Source organism: Etheostoma spectabile, chromosome 22 (assembly GCF_008692095.1).
Source record: "Etheostoma spectabile isolate EspeVRDwgs_2016 chromosome 22, UIUC_Espe_1.0, whole genome shotgun sequence".
In the NCBI taxonomy this organism is placed as follows: domain Eukaryota; kingdom Metazoa; phylum Chordata; class Actinopteri; order Perciformes; family Percidae; genus Etheostoma; species Etheostoma spectabile.
In genome coordinates this window covers 18,460,751-18,472,946 of record NC_045754.1, presented here as the reverse complement: position 1 = coordinate 18,472,946, position 12,196 = coordinate 18,460,751, and the positions used below count along the sequence as shown (strand labels likewise).

Genomic DNA, 12,196 nt, shown 5'->3' with positions numbered 1-12,196 from the left:
GGTGAACGGAGGCAGTAATAGTCACAATAAAGATAATGGAACAGTGACTAGAAATAGTAGTTGTTGTAGTTCATGGCGTAGCAGGGTTCAACAGGACATAGCAGGGCATAGCAGGGCGTGGCAGGACGTAGCAGGGTTCAACAGGACATAGCAGGGCTCAACAGGGCATAGCAGGGCGTAGCAGGACGTAGCAGGGTTCAACAGGGCATAGCAGGGCATAGCAGGGTTCAACAGGACATAGCAGGGCATAGCAGGGCGTAGCAGGACGTAGCAGGGTTCAACAGGACATAGCAGGACATAGCAGGGCTCAACAGGGCATAGCAGGGCGTAGCAGGACGTAGCAGGGTTCAACAGGGCATAGCAGGGCACAGCAGGGTTCAACAAGACATAGCAGGGTGCGGAGCATTTAGTTTTGGTTTCCCTCTAAAAAAAAAAGGAATGTAAGTAAAGAAATTAACTACCGAAATTAAATACAGTGATATCTTTGGTGTTTTAACTCGTTTGTTTTTTTCCTCATAGGCCGAGGCCATCTGTCATCTCTATTTCATGTGTACAGGTGAGTCATCTTTAAAATATAGATACTATTTATGTGATGTAATGATATTCTAAGGTGCATGAGTCCTCTTAGCTTGTTACACTGTAATAAATAGTATTCATTTGTCTTTGATGTATCCAGATTCATTATCTTGTTCATCATATACATTTTGTCATGACAGCTTTTAAAAAAACACAGATTTCATTCTCACTTTTCCCAGGTTATTTACATCAAAGAGAGCAATGTCATAGCACCGTACAGAAATGAAAGGGTGAGTCAACTGAAACTCTCCTATGATGGTTATTGTGTGCGTGCGTGCGTGCGTGTGTGTGTGTGTGTGTGTGTGTGTGTGTGTGTGTTAGAGCAAGTGAGAGAGTGATAGTGATTAGCTTTGGGGCGAGTAGTGACTCTAGAGTCATAGTGAGAGAAACCAAGTGTGTCTCCCCTATGCTTTCTGACCACGGTGGGAAATCTGTAGCAGGAAAAGTTAACCCTCTCCTTGATTTCATGTTGTTTATGGAGAAGGAGAACCAGGAAATGAGTAGGGGGAAATGCAGGGCTATCAATCCACAGTCGAGCAGTGTGTAGTTACATTTTTCCAAAGGTGCATGTCAGGCTGCGCTGTAGGGTCTTACATGTTACGTACGTAGCCCTGGCTGAGATTTTACGCAGAAGCATAAATATCGCTTAAAGATCCTGTTTAGTTGAAATTTAGTGCAATACGATCAGTAACACTTGAGGTATCACAGCCTCAGATAAAAAATTCTTACTCTAAAACAGCAACATTTTAGCTATGACATAATTATGTCAACATTAAGGTCTCGTAAAAAATGGTTGAAGACCCACAGAAGCATTTACCCAAAGATGAGTGCAGAAGAAGTTGTGCTCCAAGATTTTCTCATGTATTCAACCCCTGTATAAAACCCTGAAACTTCTCTCATCACTCTGGCAGGGGGAAAAGAAAGTGACATTTCAGTTGGAAGGTTGGAGCAAAACTGAAGATGTTGTTCAAACATTACTCCAGGTGCGTAGCTACTCCCAAACAATAGTGGCTAGTTACCTAGAGTCATGGGCATTGGGTTTGCATGTTTGTTTTAATAAACGGAGCTGTTTGATTGTTCTTGACTCAGGAAAACATGACCTTTTGCTGCATTTGATGTACTGCGCCGGTATGTGTTGGTGTCTCTTTGCTCATTTAGACTGTGGTAAATTTTGCAGCTCCACAGAGCGTCCCGTCTGGAAAAGCTTGGAGACCAGACTGCAATGGTGAGTTAATCACTGCTTAAAGTTAAAGCACACAGTGGGCCTTTAAAGCCTGAAAGATGATGAAATGGCAGAAATCGTCAGTATGAAGGATCCATTTTGCTTCTTGGACTTGTATTCAGAATAATCTTACGTCCTTCAGTGCATGATTATTGATTTAATTGTTAAGTATTGGTAACCATCATATGATCATCAGTACTCACACATACAGTTCTTGTGTAATTCTAGATTGCAGCAAATTTACAATCACGACTGGCAAGGTCATCTTTTGACAAAAACTGGTATGTTGACTTCAGCACTTTTAACATTTAACGTTCATTGTTTGTTAGATTGCAGTTTTTGATGAAAAATGCTGATGAAAGCGTTGAGTGTTGTAGTATTAATTACGTCTGAGTATGCAGCTGGATAAGACAATGTTGGGAATCTGATGTAAAGCTTTCAGAGTGTTGCTGAGATGCCTCACATGGAGTGTGCAGTGGAGATGGTCATGCCTCTGGTGTGCAATCCAGGCCACGTCTGCATAACAGATGAAAGCCTCTACTTCCAGCCTCTCAATGGATATCCGGTGAGCCGCAACATCTGAGGGGACAAGCTAAGTTCCGTTATTGAGCTCAGGCAGTGATATCATGTTTGTTTGACTTGTCATTTCAGAAACAGGTGATACAAATCAAACTTAACAGAGTCAGGAGAATCTACAAAAGACGGCATGGACTGAGACCACTGGTGAGCACAACTAGTCGGAGTAAGCAAATAAATAAGAATGTGGTCAATATGGCTCTAATCGTTTTAAATCCCCACGTTTGGGTACATGTCTCTCCTCACTCAGGGTCTAGAGGTGTTCTGTACCGAGAATGATTTCTGCTCCGACATCTACCTGAAGTTTTACAACTCGGCCGACAGAGATGAAATCTACTACTACATCGCCAGTTTCTTGGGTGAGCAAGCTCAAAGCCAGTAGTGAATGTCTTACAGGGTGTCCTAAACAATCTTGTGTACAAGAGTATTGAAGAGTAAGTCTTATGGATGTAAATTTGTCTCTGGGTGCTGCTTTTCTTGCTTTTAAGACAGATTTATTTTTTATTGATGGAATTAGTCTTTCATTTACAAATTAGTGGCCTTGAAAATGTCTTTAGAAACTCGTGTCTAGAATGTCTAGAAACCCAACGCAAATATACATACAATGATGTATGCAGGCTTTCAGAGGAGGGGTTTATTCTCCCTTGATGGCCTACATGAGTTTGAGCTGTCTGCATTGATCCAAAATATTGGGATCAACCCTTAGTGGTGAAACCTCATAACACATGACTGACTTAACCCTGCTGTTTTCTTCCTCCTTGCACAGAGAACCACATGATGGAGCACACAGCAGAGAGTTACATGCTGCAGTGGCAGCGCGGCCACCTGAGCAACTACCAGTATCTCCTTCACCTCAACAACTTGGCTGACCGCAGCTGCAACGACCTCTCCCAGTATCCCGTCTTCCCCTGGGTCATTGCTGACTACACCAGCGCGCAGTTGGGTTGGTCAACAGAAAATGACAACACACATATTAATATACATTACACGTTAGCTGCAGAGGCCCAGGTGATCAAGGTCACTACACATCCAGCTTCTGGGATGCATTTACTGTACCTACCATCTAGTCGTCTTATAACCGATACTAAGATTGGGCTATAATCGGCCGTATTAAACATGCATCAATATCTAATTGTTAAAACTTTGACATCCATTTCCCAGATATGACAAACGCTGCCACATTCAGGGACCTGAGCAAACCTGTGGGAGCCCTAAACAAAGAGCGGCTTGACCAACTACTGGTGAGACTCTGCTGCTTTCGTGTTTTCTTTTAAAAATTTAACCCATTGACTAAGTCTATGGATTTTATTTAACTTGTCATTGGGCAAAAACTGGATGTTTGCCGGATATTGTTTCTGTGCTATGAGCATCAGTAAACGCAGAGTTGTCATTTTCACAGGCTCGCTACAGAGGCATGCCTGAACCTCGCTTCCTGTATGGCAGTCACTACTCATCACCAGGCTACGTCCTCTTCTACCTGGTCAGAGTCGGTATGTCACACACTTCATCATTAAAGCTACAGTATGGAAGCAGAGTGCACACAGCATACATTCAGTGTGTTTATGCACGGTCGACCTCTGCTCAACCACTGCGTCTGTTTTTGTCTGCGTACGTCTGCACTGTAAGAATACTGTCACTGTTCACTAACATGTGAAACTTACATTTTTTCTTTGTATCTACAAAACTTGCCTTCTACAACTATAATCAAAACATGTTTTAGATATCATACTAATCTAAATAATCTTGCAGCCACATTGTCAACGTCGGTCTATCTAACAGTTTAGTCAGTAGACAAACAATGTCGGACCAGACAAAGGTATGGTATACAAAGGTATGGTATACATGGTATACAAATAAAAATGATGAATCAAATAACCTCTTTCTTGGTTTCTTTTTTAATGTGCATTTGTGTTCTGGGTGTTCAAGTCTGTTGACGTGTGGCTACAATCTTCACTTCTACTGAAATGCACCGCTAAAATGTTGCTACTGCTTACTGTCTTCTCCCCTGCAGCTCCAGAACACATGCTGTGTCTCCAGAACGGCCGCTATGACCATGCAGATCGCATGTTTAATAGGTACATTATATTTACTTCAAATTTGATAAACCATGAATGAGTCACAAATCAGGGAAGATTTAGAATAAATTAACACTGAAAACAAATAAACGATTAAGATATTTCTTCATACTGTACAATTAGATAATTGCTTTTTACAGATAAATGTATTTATTTATGAATATTATGGGACAGGGTGGTATCAAATTGCAATACATGAAAAAATTTAAGAGAGAGTAAAAGATTTATATTTAATCTGTTCATTCCTACATGTTATTGCATTAAAGACGTTGTAATTAAATGTAGTATTTTGATATTAATGAATGTCCGCTTACATTCAAGCCATTGCCAAATGAGTTGCTCCAAAGCTAATTAAGACTCTCAGCGCCACACAACTCTCTCTGGATTTCTCAGTATGACTATGCCCAGAAGATTGTGTCGTCCGGTGACTTTCCCACGCAGAAACTCAAGTGAAGATAATTACTTCTTCTGAAGAATGCATCATCGTTTTTTAAAATCCTCCGTGTCCTCGACTCCAAGCAACTGCTTTGGAGAGGGGTGGGGGGCATTTTCGGGATCACAGAAGGCTTGTATCATGTGGACGCACCGGCAGTGTTGTTCTCATTACTTAGAATTCCTCATAGGGGGCGACAGAAACTATGCACTATAGCTTTAAAGAAAGTAGTATTTTGCATGTTGGTATTTACTGACCTGCATTGACTTCTTACAGCATAGGTGATACGTGGAAAAACTGCTTGGAGGGGGCAACTGACTTCAAAGAGGTAAAATCCGACTCAACTGTATATTACGTCAGTTAGAAACCCCTGCCGTATTCATAAAAAACTTTTAAATCAGAATTGTTCTGTTCACCAAAATTATTATTATAATAATAGGTGTGAAATCATTCATATGTCTGTGCTTGCCTTTTCAATTTTTACTGTTTAATAGTTATTTTTTGTTCAGGCGCCTAAGCAGCTCACCTAGTAGAGCTCAGGCCCATACACAGAGGCCAAGTCCTCGACACAGTGCTTGTCATTCCCCTTCTCTCTCCACTTTCCTGTACGATATAAGTTGTCACAAGTTCATGTCACAAATAAAGGCCTAAAATGCCTTTTTATTTGTGGGGGGAGACCACTCCAACCATGACTGGGCATTATGGATTAGTCTGACACAAGTAATTGAGTCATTGATGATGGCACTATCTGCTTGTACAATGCAGCAATTTTTGGCTTACATACTGTGCAGTCTTGGTAAGGTTTAGTAGTGTGGTTAACGCCTTGTCTGAATGTCTTTCTGTTTAATGCAGTTGATTCCAGAGTTTTATGGTGATGACTGTAGCTTCCTGGAAAACAAACGGAGTCTTGGTTTGGGCAGACGGCAGAACGGAAGCTTAGTCGGGGATGTTGTTCTCCCAGCGTGGGCCTCAGGTAACGTCCTCCCATCTAACCATGGTATGCGTGGGAACTTGGTTGGACCCAGGTGTCCTATCTTCCCTCATCCTCACTCCAACATCCTGACAACACAATGTCAAACTCTACAGTCCCTGTGCTGTTTTTAACAATATTACTATCACTTTCAGTCTGTGCTGCTTCACATTTACTGTGTCCTGTTTGTCATGACTCCAGATACCAGGGACTTTCTTCAAAAGCACAAGACAGCACTGGAGAGTCAGTATGTGTCGGAGAACCTTCATGAGTGGATTGACCTGGTGTTTGGCTTCAAACAGAAAGGCAGTGAAGCTGTCGCAGCCCATAATGGTAAAATAACCAGCAGCGTTTTTTAACATCAAACCCACCAAAACTGGACAAAGACTCATATTTATCCCATTGTCTTTAAGTGTTTCACCCACTGACCTACGAAGGAGGCATTGACTGCGATAGGTATCAAAGAAAATCACTCACAAAATATTAACTATATAAGACATTTTACATTACGTCATGGAACTAACTTTCTATTTCCCTGATAAGCATTGAGGACCCTGACCAGAGAATTGCCATGCTGACACAGATCCTGGAGTTCGGCCAGACGCCCAAACAGCTGTTCACCCTCCCTCACCCTCAGAGGATCACGCCAAGGTTTCACAACATAACTCGAAGCCCCAGCAGCAGCTCACCAGTCAGTGAACTGTCTCCAGGTAGACTTGCAGAAACACACACAGCAAAAAAAACAAAAACAAGCAACTTGTGAACAGGGCGCCCTTTCAAAATTTAAGGCATGTTATCGTATTGGTAAAGTTCACAGTCATGCTGACCAATGGTGCAGATGATAATTTACAGCTCTAAGTGTTCTGTTCATGCAGCAGTTGCTTTGTGCAGTTCGGGAGGCAATTTGTATTTCAGTGACTCTTCTATTACAATAGCATGACACTCTTCTTTAGAAGCTGGGTGTATTACCATGCAATCCGTGAAATATTTCAGTAAGGGGCTTAATTCATAGACAAAAGTGTGACCAATCATGACATGCATTAAAGTGTGTCCAAACTTTGTTTCAACTGACCTAAATAATTTCTTAACTAATTAAAAAAATATAGGCATAAATAATGTAATAATATGCTCATAACTTCTGATTTATTTAATTTATACAGATTAATGATTAATTGTGCATTGGCATAAGCAGCGTCCACCCCAATCTGTCATTTTTGTCTACCACATATCCCTACCGCAGTTGTATGTTCTTTTTGCAGCCTTTCAGAGTGAGGACTCCTCCTTTGAAGACCTGACCGAGGAGAGCAGGAAGTTAGCCTGGGCAAACATGGGAAATCTGAAACCAATCTCCAGCCACAAGATCCATAAAGAGTAAGTCGGGAGGCATCCAGTTGGCTACAGTAATGTCAAAGTACAAATTATAATTGTGTTGCTGATCGACACATAACTGAAATGAAAGCTCTGGTTCCAGTTTGAGGAATAATCTGTAGAGCACTTACTGAAAAGTGTTTTTGTGTAGTCTCAAATTGCCTATCTATCACATACTGTACATTTTGTGATAGGAGAAAGACATTTTGTCAATCTTCATTCTTTAATCATCATGAGCGTCGCTAAATTCCGGATGCAGCGATGGTGGTTTTACAAAATGGTCTCAGGAAGGAACTTGTTTTGGTGGGACAGCTGCACCGCGCAAAAGAAAACGCCATATAAATTCTAATTAAGTTAACTGTTCACACAACACAGTGATGTGAGCTATTTAAATTAGCTGGATACATGGTTAATCGTAATTTGCTCTTCCCAGTGTATCGGCGTGTGTATTTTTTCCATAACAAATCCTCACCAATCCCAGAAATAGGTAGGTAATAAATGCCATGAACATAGTTCATGGCGAGTTGGTTTCCAGTAGTGAAAGGATTTGCCAGATGTCTGGCTTGTCAGGCTTATTCTGGCAATGTACTTCTGTTGGTCAAGACTAGTTTTTGGGTAACCAAGTCTTTCTGTTGAATGTGCAGGGCTGTGACGGGCATCGCTGTGACACGAGATGGAGCAGCTATTTTCTCCACATCCCAAGGTCTGGAAAATATCTTTCCATCTATAATCTGAGACAAATATCAATTAGAAGTGCAAAAAAGATCAAAAGACAGGCACTGACTCTGTTAAGGAACTGTGGGTATAGTGTTACCTGAGATATTCTGATCCATTATGGTTACACATTCCTCCCAATAACAATTATTGTTGTTATTTTGTATACTGGTATAGCGGTCCTTATTATCATCAAGTAGCAAAGTACTGTATGTCACAGAGCAGTGTGTGTTGAGCCTCTTTGCAGTCAGACCTGTTTTATATATCTAGTGGCCCTCGGGTTCCTCTATTACTGTAATGGTGCAAAGTGATATCATTGGCATAAGAATCTCACACAGTAATTGGAAATCAGTTTTCCCATCAGAATCAGTAAGGTGTACAATTTTACAAGTACGTTAAAAGGGTGACCAAATTATAGTTTGGTTTTCAAAGCGTTGATTAGTTCCTTCACTCTAGTGTTGTTTTCTCATTTCTGTATCACATGCCATATCAATCTTTATTCCAGACTCAACACTCAAAATGTTTTCCAAAGAGTTGAAGGAATTCCAGAGAAGCATGTCCTTCTCTAACATGGTATGCAGCTGTATTTACTTTCCACTTCACCATCTCTCTATTTCCAACTCGCTCTAAACAATAAACCACTCTGCTATTTTTCAGGCATTATCGTCATGTTTGATGCTGGCAAATGGTAAAACAGTGGTGTGTTCTTCCTGGGACAACAATGTGTATGTATAGTCTATATACGGACATATGGTTATCAAAATGATCTTCACAACTTCACACTGACCCATGTTTCTCTTATTTCTCAGTTATTTCTACTCCATCCCATACGGCAGGCGGCAGGACACACTGATGGGGCATGATGATGCCGTCAGTGAAATGTGTTGGTTTGATGACCAGCTGTACACAGCGTCCTGGGATTCCACCGTCAAGGTAAAATCTAGTTCTTTAATGAGAAGATGCTATTCTATTAGCAATAAGCCATTAATTTATCAGGCGTTTGGTGTTAAGGGTCTGTGAAAAATCCTCATAACACAACATGACATCATTGTTGCTGACAGATTGGGTGCATGTATTAGTTTTTAATTGTTTTTATTGGGGGTGTCTTATTGAGAGGTGAGAGTTGCAGATGATATTGTTTATTTCCCAGGTGTGGCAGTGCGCTTCTGACAGCTCATCCAGTCACAAGAGATCCCAGTTTCAGTTACTGGCTGAGTTGGAACATGATGCTGGGGTGAGTGAGGAGGCTAACTCTCTATTTAAAGCATGTACACTTTGAGTTTGATTAACTTAACTCATACAGAGATAATGGGACATGGTTGGGTCTTAAAAAACTGAAAATATCGTTTTCATTAGGGTGGGAAATGTTTATTTTTTCTTTTTCCGTGTAGTTGATTAGACCGTGTGAATGTATTGTTAAATAATGGTAATGGTGTGCGTGTTTGTAACAATTCCACTTCAAAGCGTTTATCGTCCTAAACACTAAATTACCTTGAAAAGATAAACATGTTTGTCAAACAGTGAATACTAGCGGCAGCACTCTAAATGTACAAACCTGTGTTCCCTCACCTTGTACACTCGTGAACAGGTAAACACCATTGGTCTGAATCCAGCGGGGACTCTACTGGTGTCTGGCTGTAAAGATGGGACCATCACCATCTGGGACACCAGCAGCTATGGAACCCTGCAGCAGGTCCACTGCCACACTGGAACCATCCACCACGTGGCCTTTAGTCCTGGTATGTGTCAAACCGGCAGCCAGTAGGACACTTTTAGTACTGGTCCGCGTTCAATGGCACACAGTTTAAAGTTCAGGAAAATCTTTTATAGAGGCTTCTTGATTTGTTTGTCAGAGCCTAAATCCTAGCGACTGCCTTTCAGATGGTACCGTATACATTTTGCCCTCAAAGTCAGTACAGAGCACAGTAATTGGCTCTTTAAGCACCTTATTGTTCTGCACCAACAAACAACTTTAACACACTGCATTGAAATGGCCAGCACCAAATCTAAACTTGAGAAATGACATCACCAAGACGATGATCTGTGGCTCTGAGAGTCCATTTTGAAGATCTGAGCAAGCAAACAAATTGATCCTTTTTTGAAAGAGCCAAGCTGGGCTCTGATATTTCCCAAATCAAGCCAACAACTGACAGCAAACAGGTGAGTAACCTTGAAACCATGGCTAAAGTAATGACTAAAATTTTAACATCCACAGATAGCCGACACGTCCTCAGTGTTGGTGCTGACTCCTGTATGAAGGTTATTGACGTCCAGACGGGAATGGTGATCTCATCTGTGAAAGCTGAGGAGGAGCAGAGGTAAGATCACACAGTCTGCACAACAGGAAAGGCATAATTTTTATGTCATTGAGAATTCATGTTATAAATCTTTTTTTTAAATAATTTTTAATAAGAGTTTCTTTGCCCTACATTGTACATGTGAGGGATAAATACTGTACTGAAATAAGTATTTAGGTAAAATATTTTCTACATATGCTGCAAGTCAAAAGGATTTAATGTGTGTGGGTCCAGGTGTTTCTGCTGGGACGGGAACTCAGTGCTGTGTGGGGGACAGTCCGGTGACCTCCTGCTGTGGGACCTGCTCGGCAACACAGTCATCAAGCGGATCCCTGCACACTCAGGTACAGTACAGCTCGTCTATCCACATTCTACAGCCCACCTGGTTAAAAGTCCATCTATGTGAATGCTTTGTTTGCTTATACTGAGTAACAACAATGTTACAGCTTTTTAAGTGTTCTGTTGTTCCAACTTCTCTAGGTGCTAATGCTACATGGACATAGCAGCTTTAAATAAAGATTATTGCAATATGACATTTATTCAAAAGTAGGGTTTTTATGAACTTGAATCTACTGTTCTTCCAAAAATAAATACATTGAATGTATTATTCATGACATGTTCATTGTAAAAATTGTGTCTTTGCACAGGTGCTGTCACAGCCATGTGGATGAGTGAGCTGTGCTCCACAGTGATCACAGGTGGGGAGGACAGACAGATCCTCCTCTGGAAGCTCCCAAGTTAAAGGACTGTTTCTGCACAATATCCCTGCTGGGGCGATAAAGACTTCCAGTGCTATTTACTGGACATTACCGGCCAGGTATCCTGCAGACTACCTGACCCAACTATCTGACTTTGAACAGAGACTCATTAAACAGTTAGGAGGCGCTGAAACCGTACTGTAAATGTGCAATATCGCAGAGCAGTTGGTGACAACTAAAACCGCTCTTAAGTGTTAAATGTTGTTCAATGGAAAACCCAACAAAAGTCACGTTGGTTCATATAGCTATCTGCATATTGAGATAAAATGTCCAATAGCAGTTATGTGCATGACAGCAGGAAGCTACAACAGTGTACACGCCTTATTCTACATTATGTGGATTTTTTTTTTCCAAAATGTATTTGTTTAGCATCATGTTACACAGCTTTTTTTTAAATTATGTTACTATAGCTTTATGTGCATTTTATTCTGTGAAGCAGTCTGAAAAAGCTTTAGGCTGCTCAGGTGTTGATTTATCCGAATAACATTGGTCTCTAAAAGTAATCTTTCCTGTCTCCTGTTTGTTACTATTTCCTTGGTCTATATCGACGACGTTTAATTTCTGGGATTGCTCCTATCGCCTATGTTGGCATTTTAAACTTTGGTGGACTTATGAGGACTATGGTTAACTGCTCCTCAGATCTCTGCTACTGCAGGGTAAATCCAGACAGCCAGCTGGACTATCTGTCCAATCAGAGTTTTCTGTTGCTACGTAAACAATCACCAAAACAAGTTCCTTCCTGAGGCTATTTTGCAGCGGCAACTGTTGCTATGTCCGAGGCGTTGCGCCGCCCAAGAAGATTGTGATTGGTTTAAAGAAATGCTAATATATCGGAGCACGTTCCTCTCCCATCCAGGAATACTGCGTGGACTAGCCAGACCCTTCTTTGCAGCGCTGTGGAGGGAGGTCTGGCAATGCGAGACTACCATTTCCTAGGCCTCAAAGATTTCTAACAACTTGTTTAGATTTCTTCTAAAGCTTGTTATGCTGAGCCGCACAGGTTTTAAACAGTGGAAAAGTAACATGTCCACAAAGACCTCTTAAAATGTGAAAGTATAAATGTGTATAATGTTACAAATACATTCAATTCAACACACTGCCCTAATGTTTGCACCTCACCAGCACCTCATTTTAATCCGGAAATGTCTTGGGTTAGGTACTGTAAAGAGCAAGGCAGTTATTTATTTCGTGTGCTTTCCACAGATCA

General features: G+C 41.1%; 1 protein-coding gene across 2 annotated transcripts in view; it reads left to right on the top strand.

Moving 5' to 3' along the window:
* nsmaf (neutral sphingomyelinase (N-SMase) activation associated factor) overlaps window positions 1-11,492 on the top strand; it is a 23,632-nt gene extending 12,140 nt beyond the window's left edge. Inside the window, exons 5-31 of one of the 2 annotated variants that reach the window (XM_032503668.1) lie at window positions 526-556; window positions 756-806; window positions 1,488-1,559; window positions 1,754-1,801; window positions 2,027-2,079; window positions 2,234-2,363; window positions 2,450-2,521; window positions 2,625-2,733; window positions 3,141-3,317; window positions 3,536-3,615; window positions 3,774-3,864; window positions 4,386-4,449; window positions 5,159-5,210; window positions 5,735-5,855; window positions 6,054-6,185; window positions 6,266-6,308; window positions 6,396-6,562; window positions 7,112-7,223; window positions 7,865-7,923; window positions 8,440-8,507; window positions 8,592-8,659; window positions 8,744-8,867; window positions 9,085-9,168; window positions 9,523-9,673; window positions 10,150-10,252; window positions 10,466-10,575; window positions 10,879-11,492. In XM_032503668.1, the coding sequence (XP_032359559.1) occupies window positions 526-556; window positions 756-806; window positions 1,488-1,559; window positions 1,754-1,801; window positions 2,027-2,079; window positions 2,234-2,363; window positions 2,450-2,521; window positions 2,625-2,733; window positions 3,141-3,317; window positions 3,536-3,615; window positions 3,774-3,864; window positions 4,386-4,449; window positions 5,159-5,210; window positions 5,735-5,855; window positions 6,054-6,185; window positions 6,266-6,308; window positions 6,396-6,562; window positions 7,112-7,223; window positions 7,865-7,923; window positions 8,440-8,507; window positions 8,592-8,659; window positions 8,744-8,867; window positions 9,085-9,168; window positions 9,523-9,673; window positions 10,150-10,252; window positions 10,466-10,575; window positions 10,879-10,973 (2,467 nt within the window). In that variant the 3' untranslated portion in view covers window positions 10,974-11,492. Of the gene's footprint in view, window positions 1-519; window positions 557-755; window positions 807-1,487; window positions 1,560-1,753; window positions 1,802-2,026; window positions 2,080-2,233; window positions 2,364-2,449; window positions 2,522-2,624; window positions 2,734-3,140; window positions 3,318-3,535; window positions 3,616-3,773; window positions 3,865-4,385; window positions 4,450-5,158; window positions 5,211-5,734; window positions 5,856-6,053; window positions 6,186-6,265; window positions 6,309-6,395; window positions 6,563-7,111; window positions 7,224-7,864; window positions 7,924-8,439; window positions 8,508-8,591; window positions 8,660-8,743; window positions 8,868-9,084; window positions 9,169-9,522; window positions 9,674-10,149; window positions 10,253-10,465; window positions 10,576-10,878 lie in introns of both variants that reach the window. The other variant, XM_032503667.1, reaches the window with a different exon arrangement.
* Window positions 11,493-12,196: the final 704 nt, after the last annotated feature.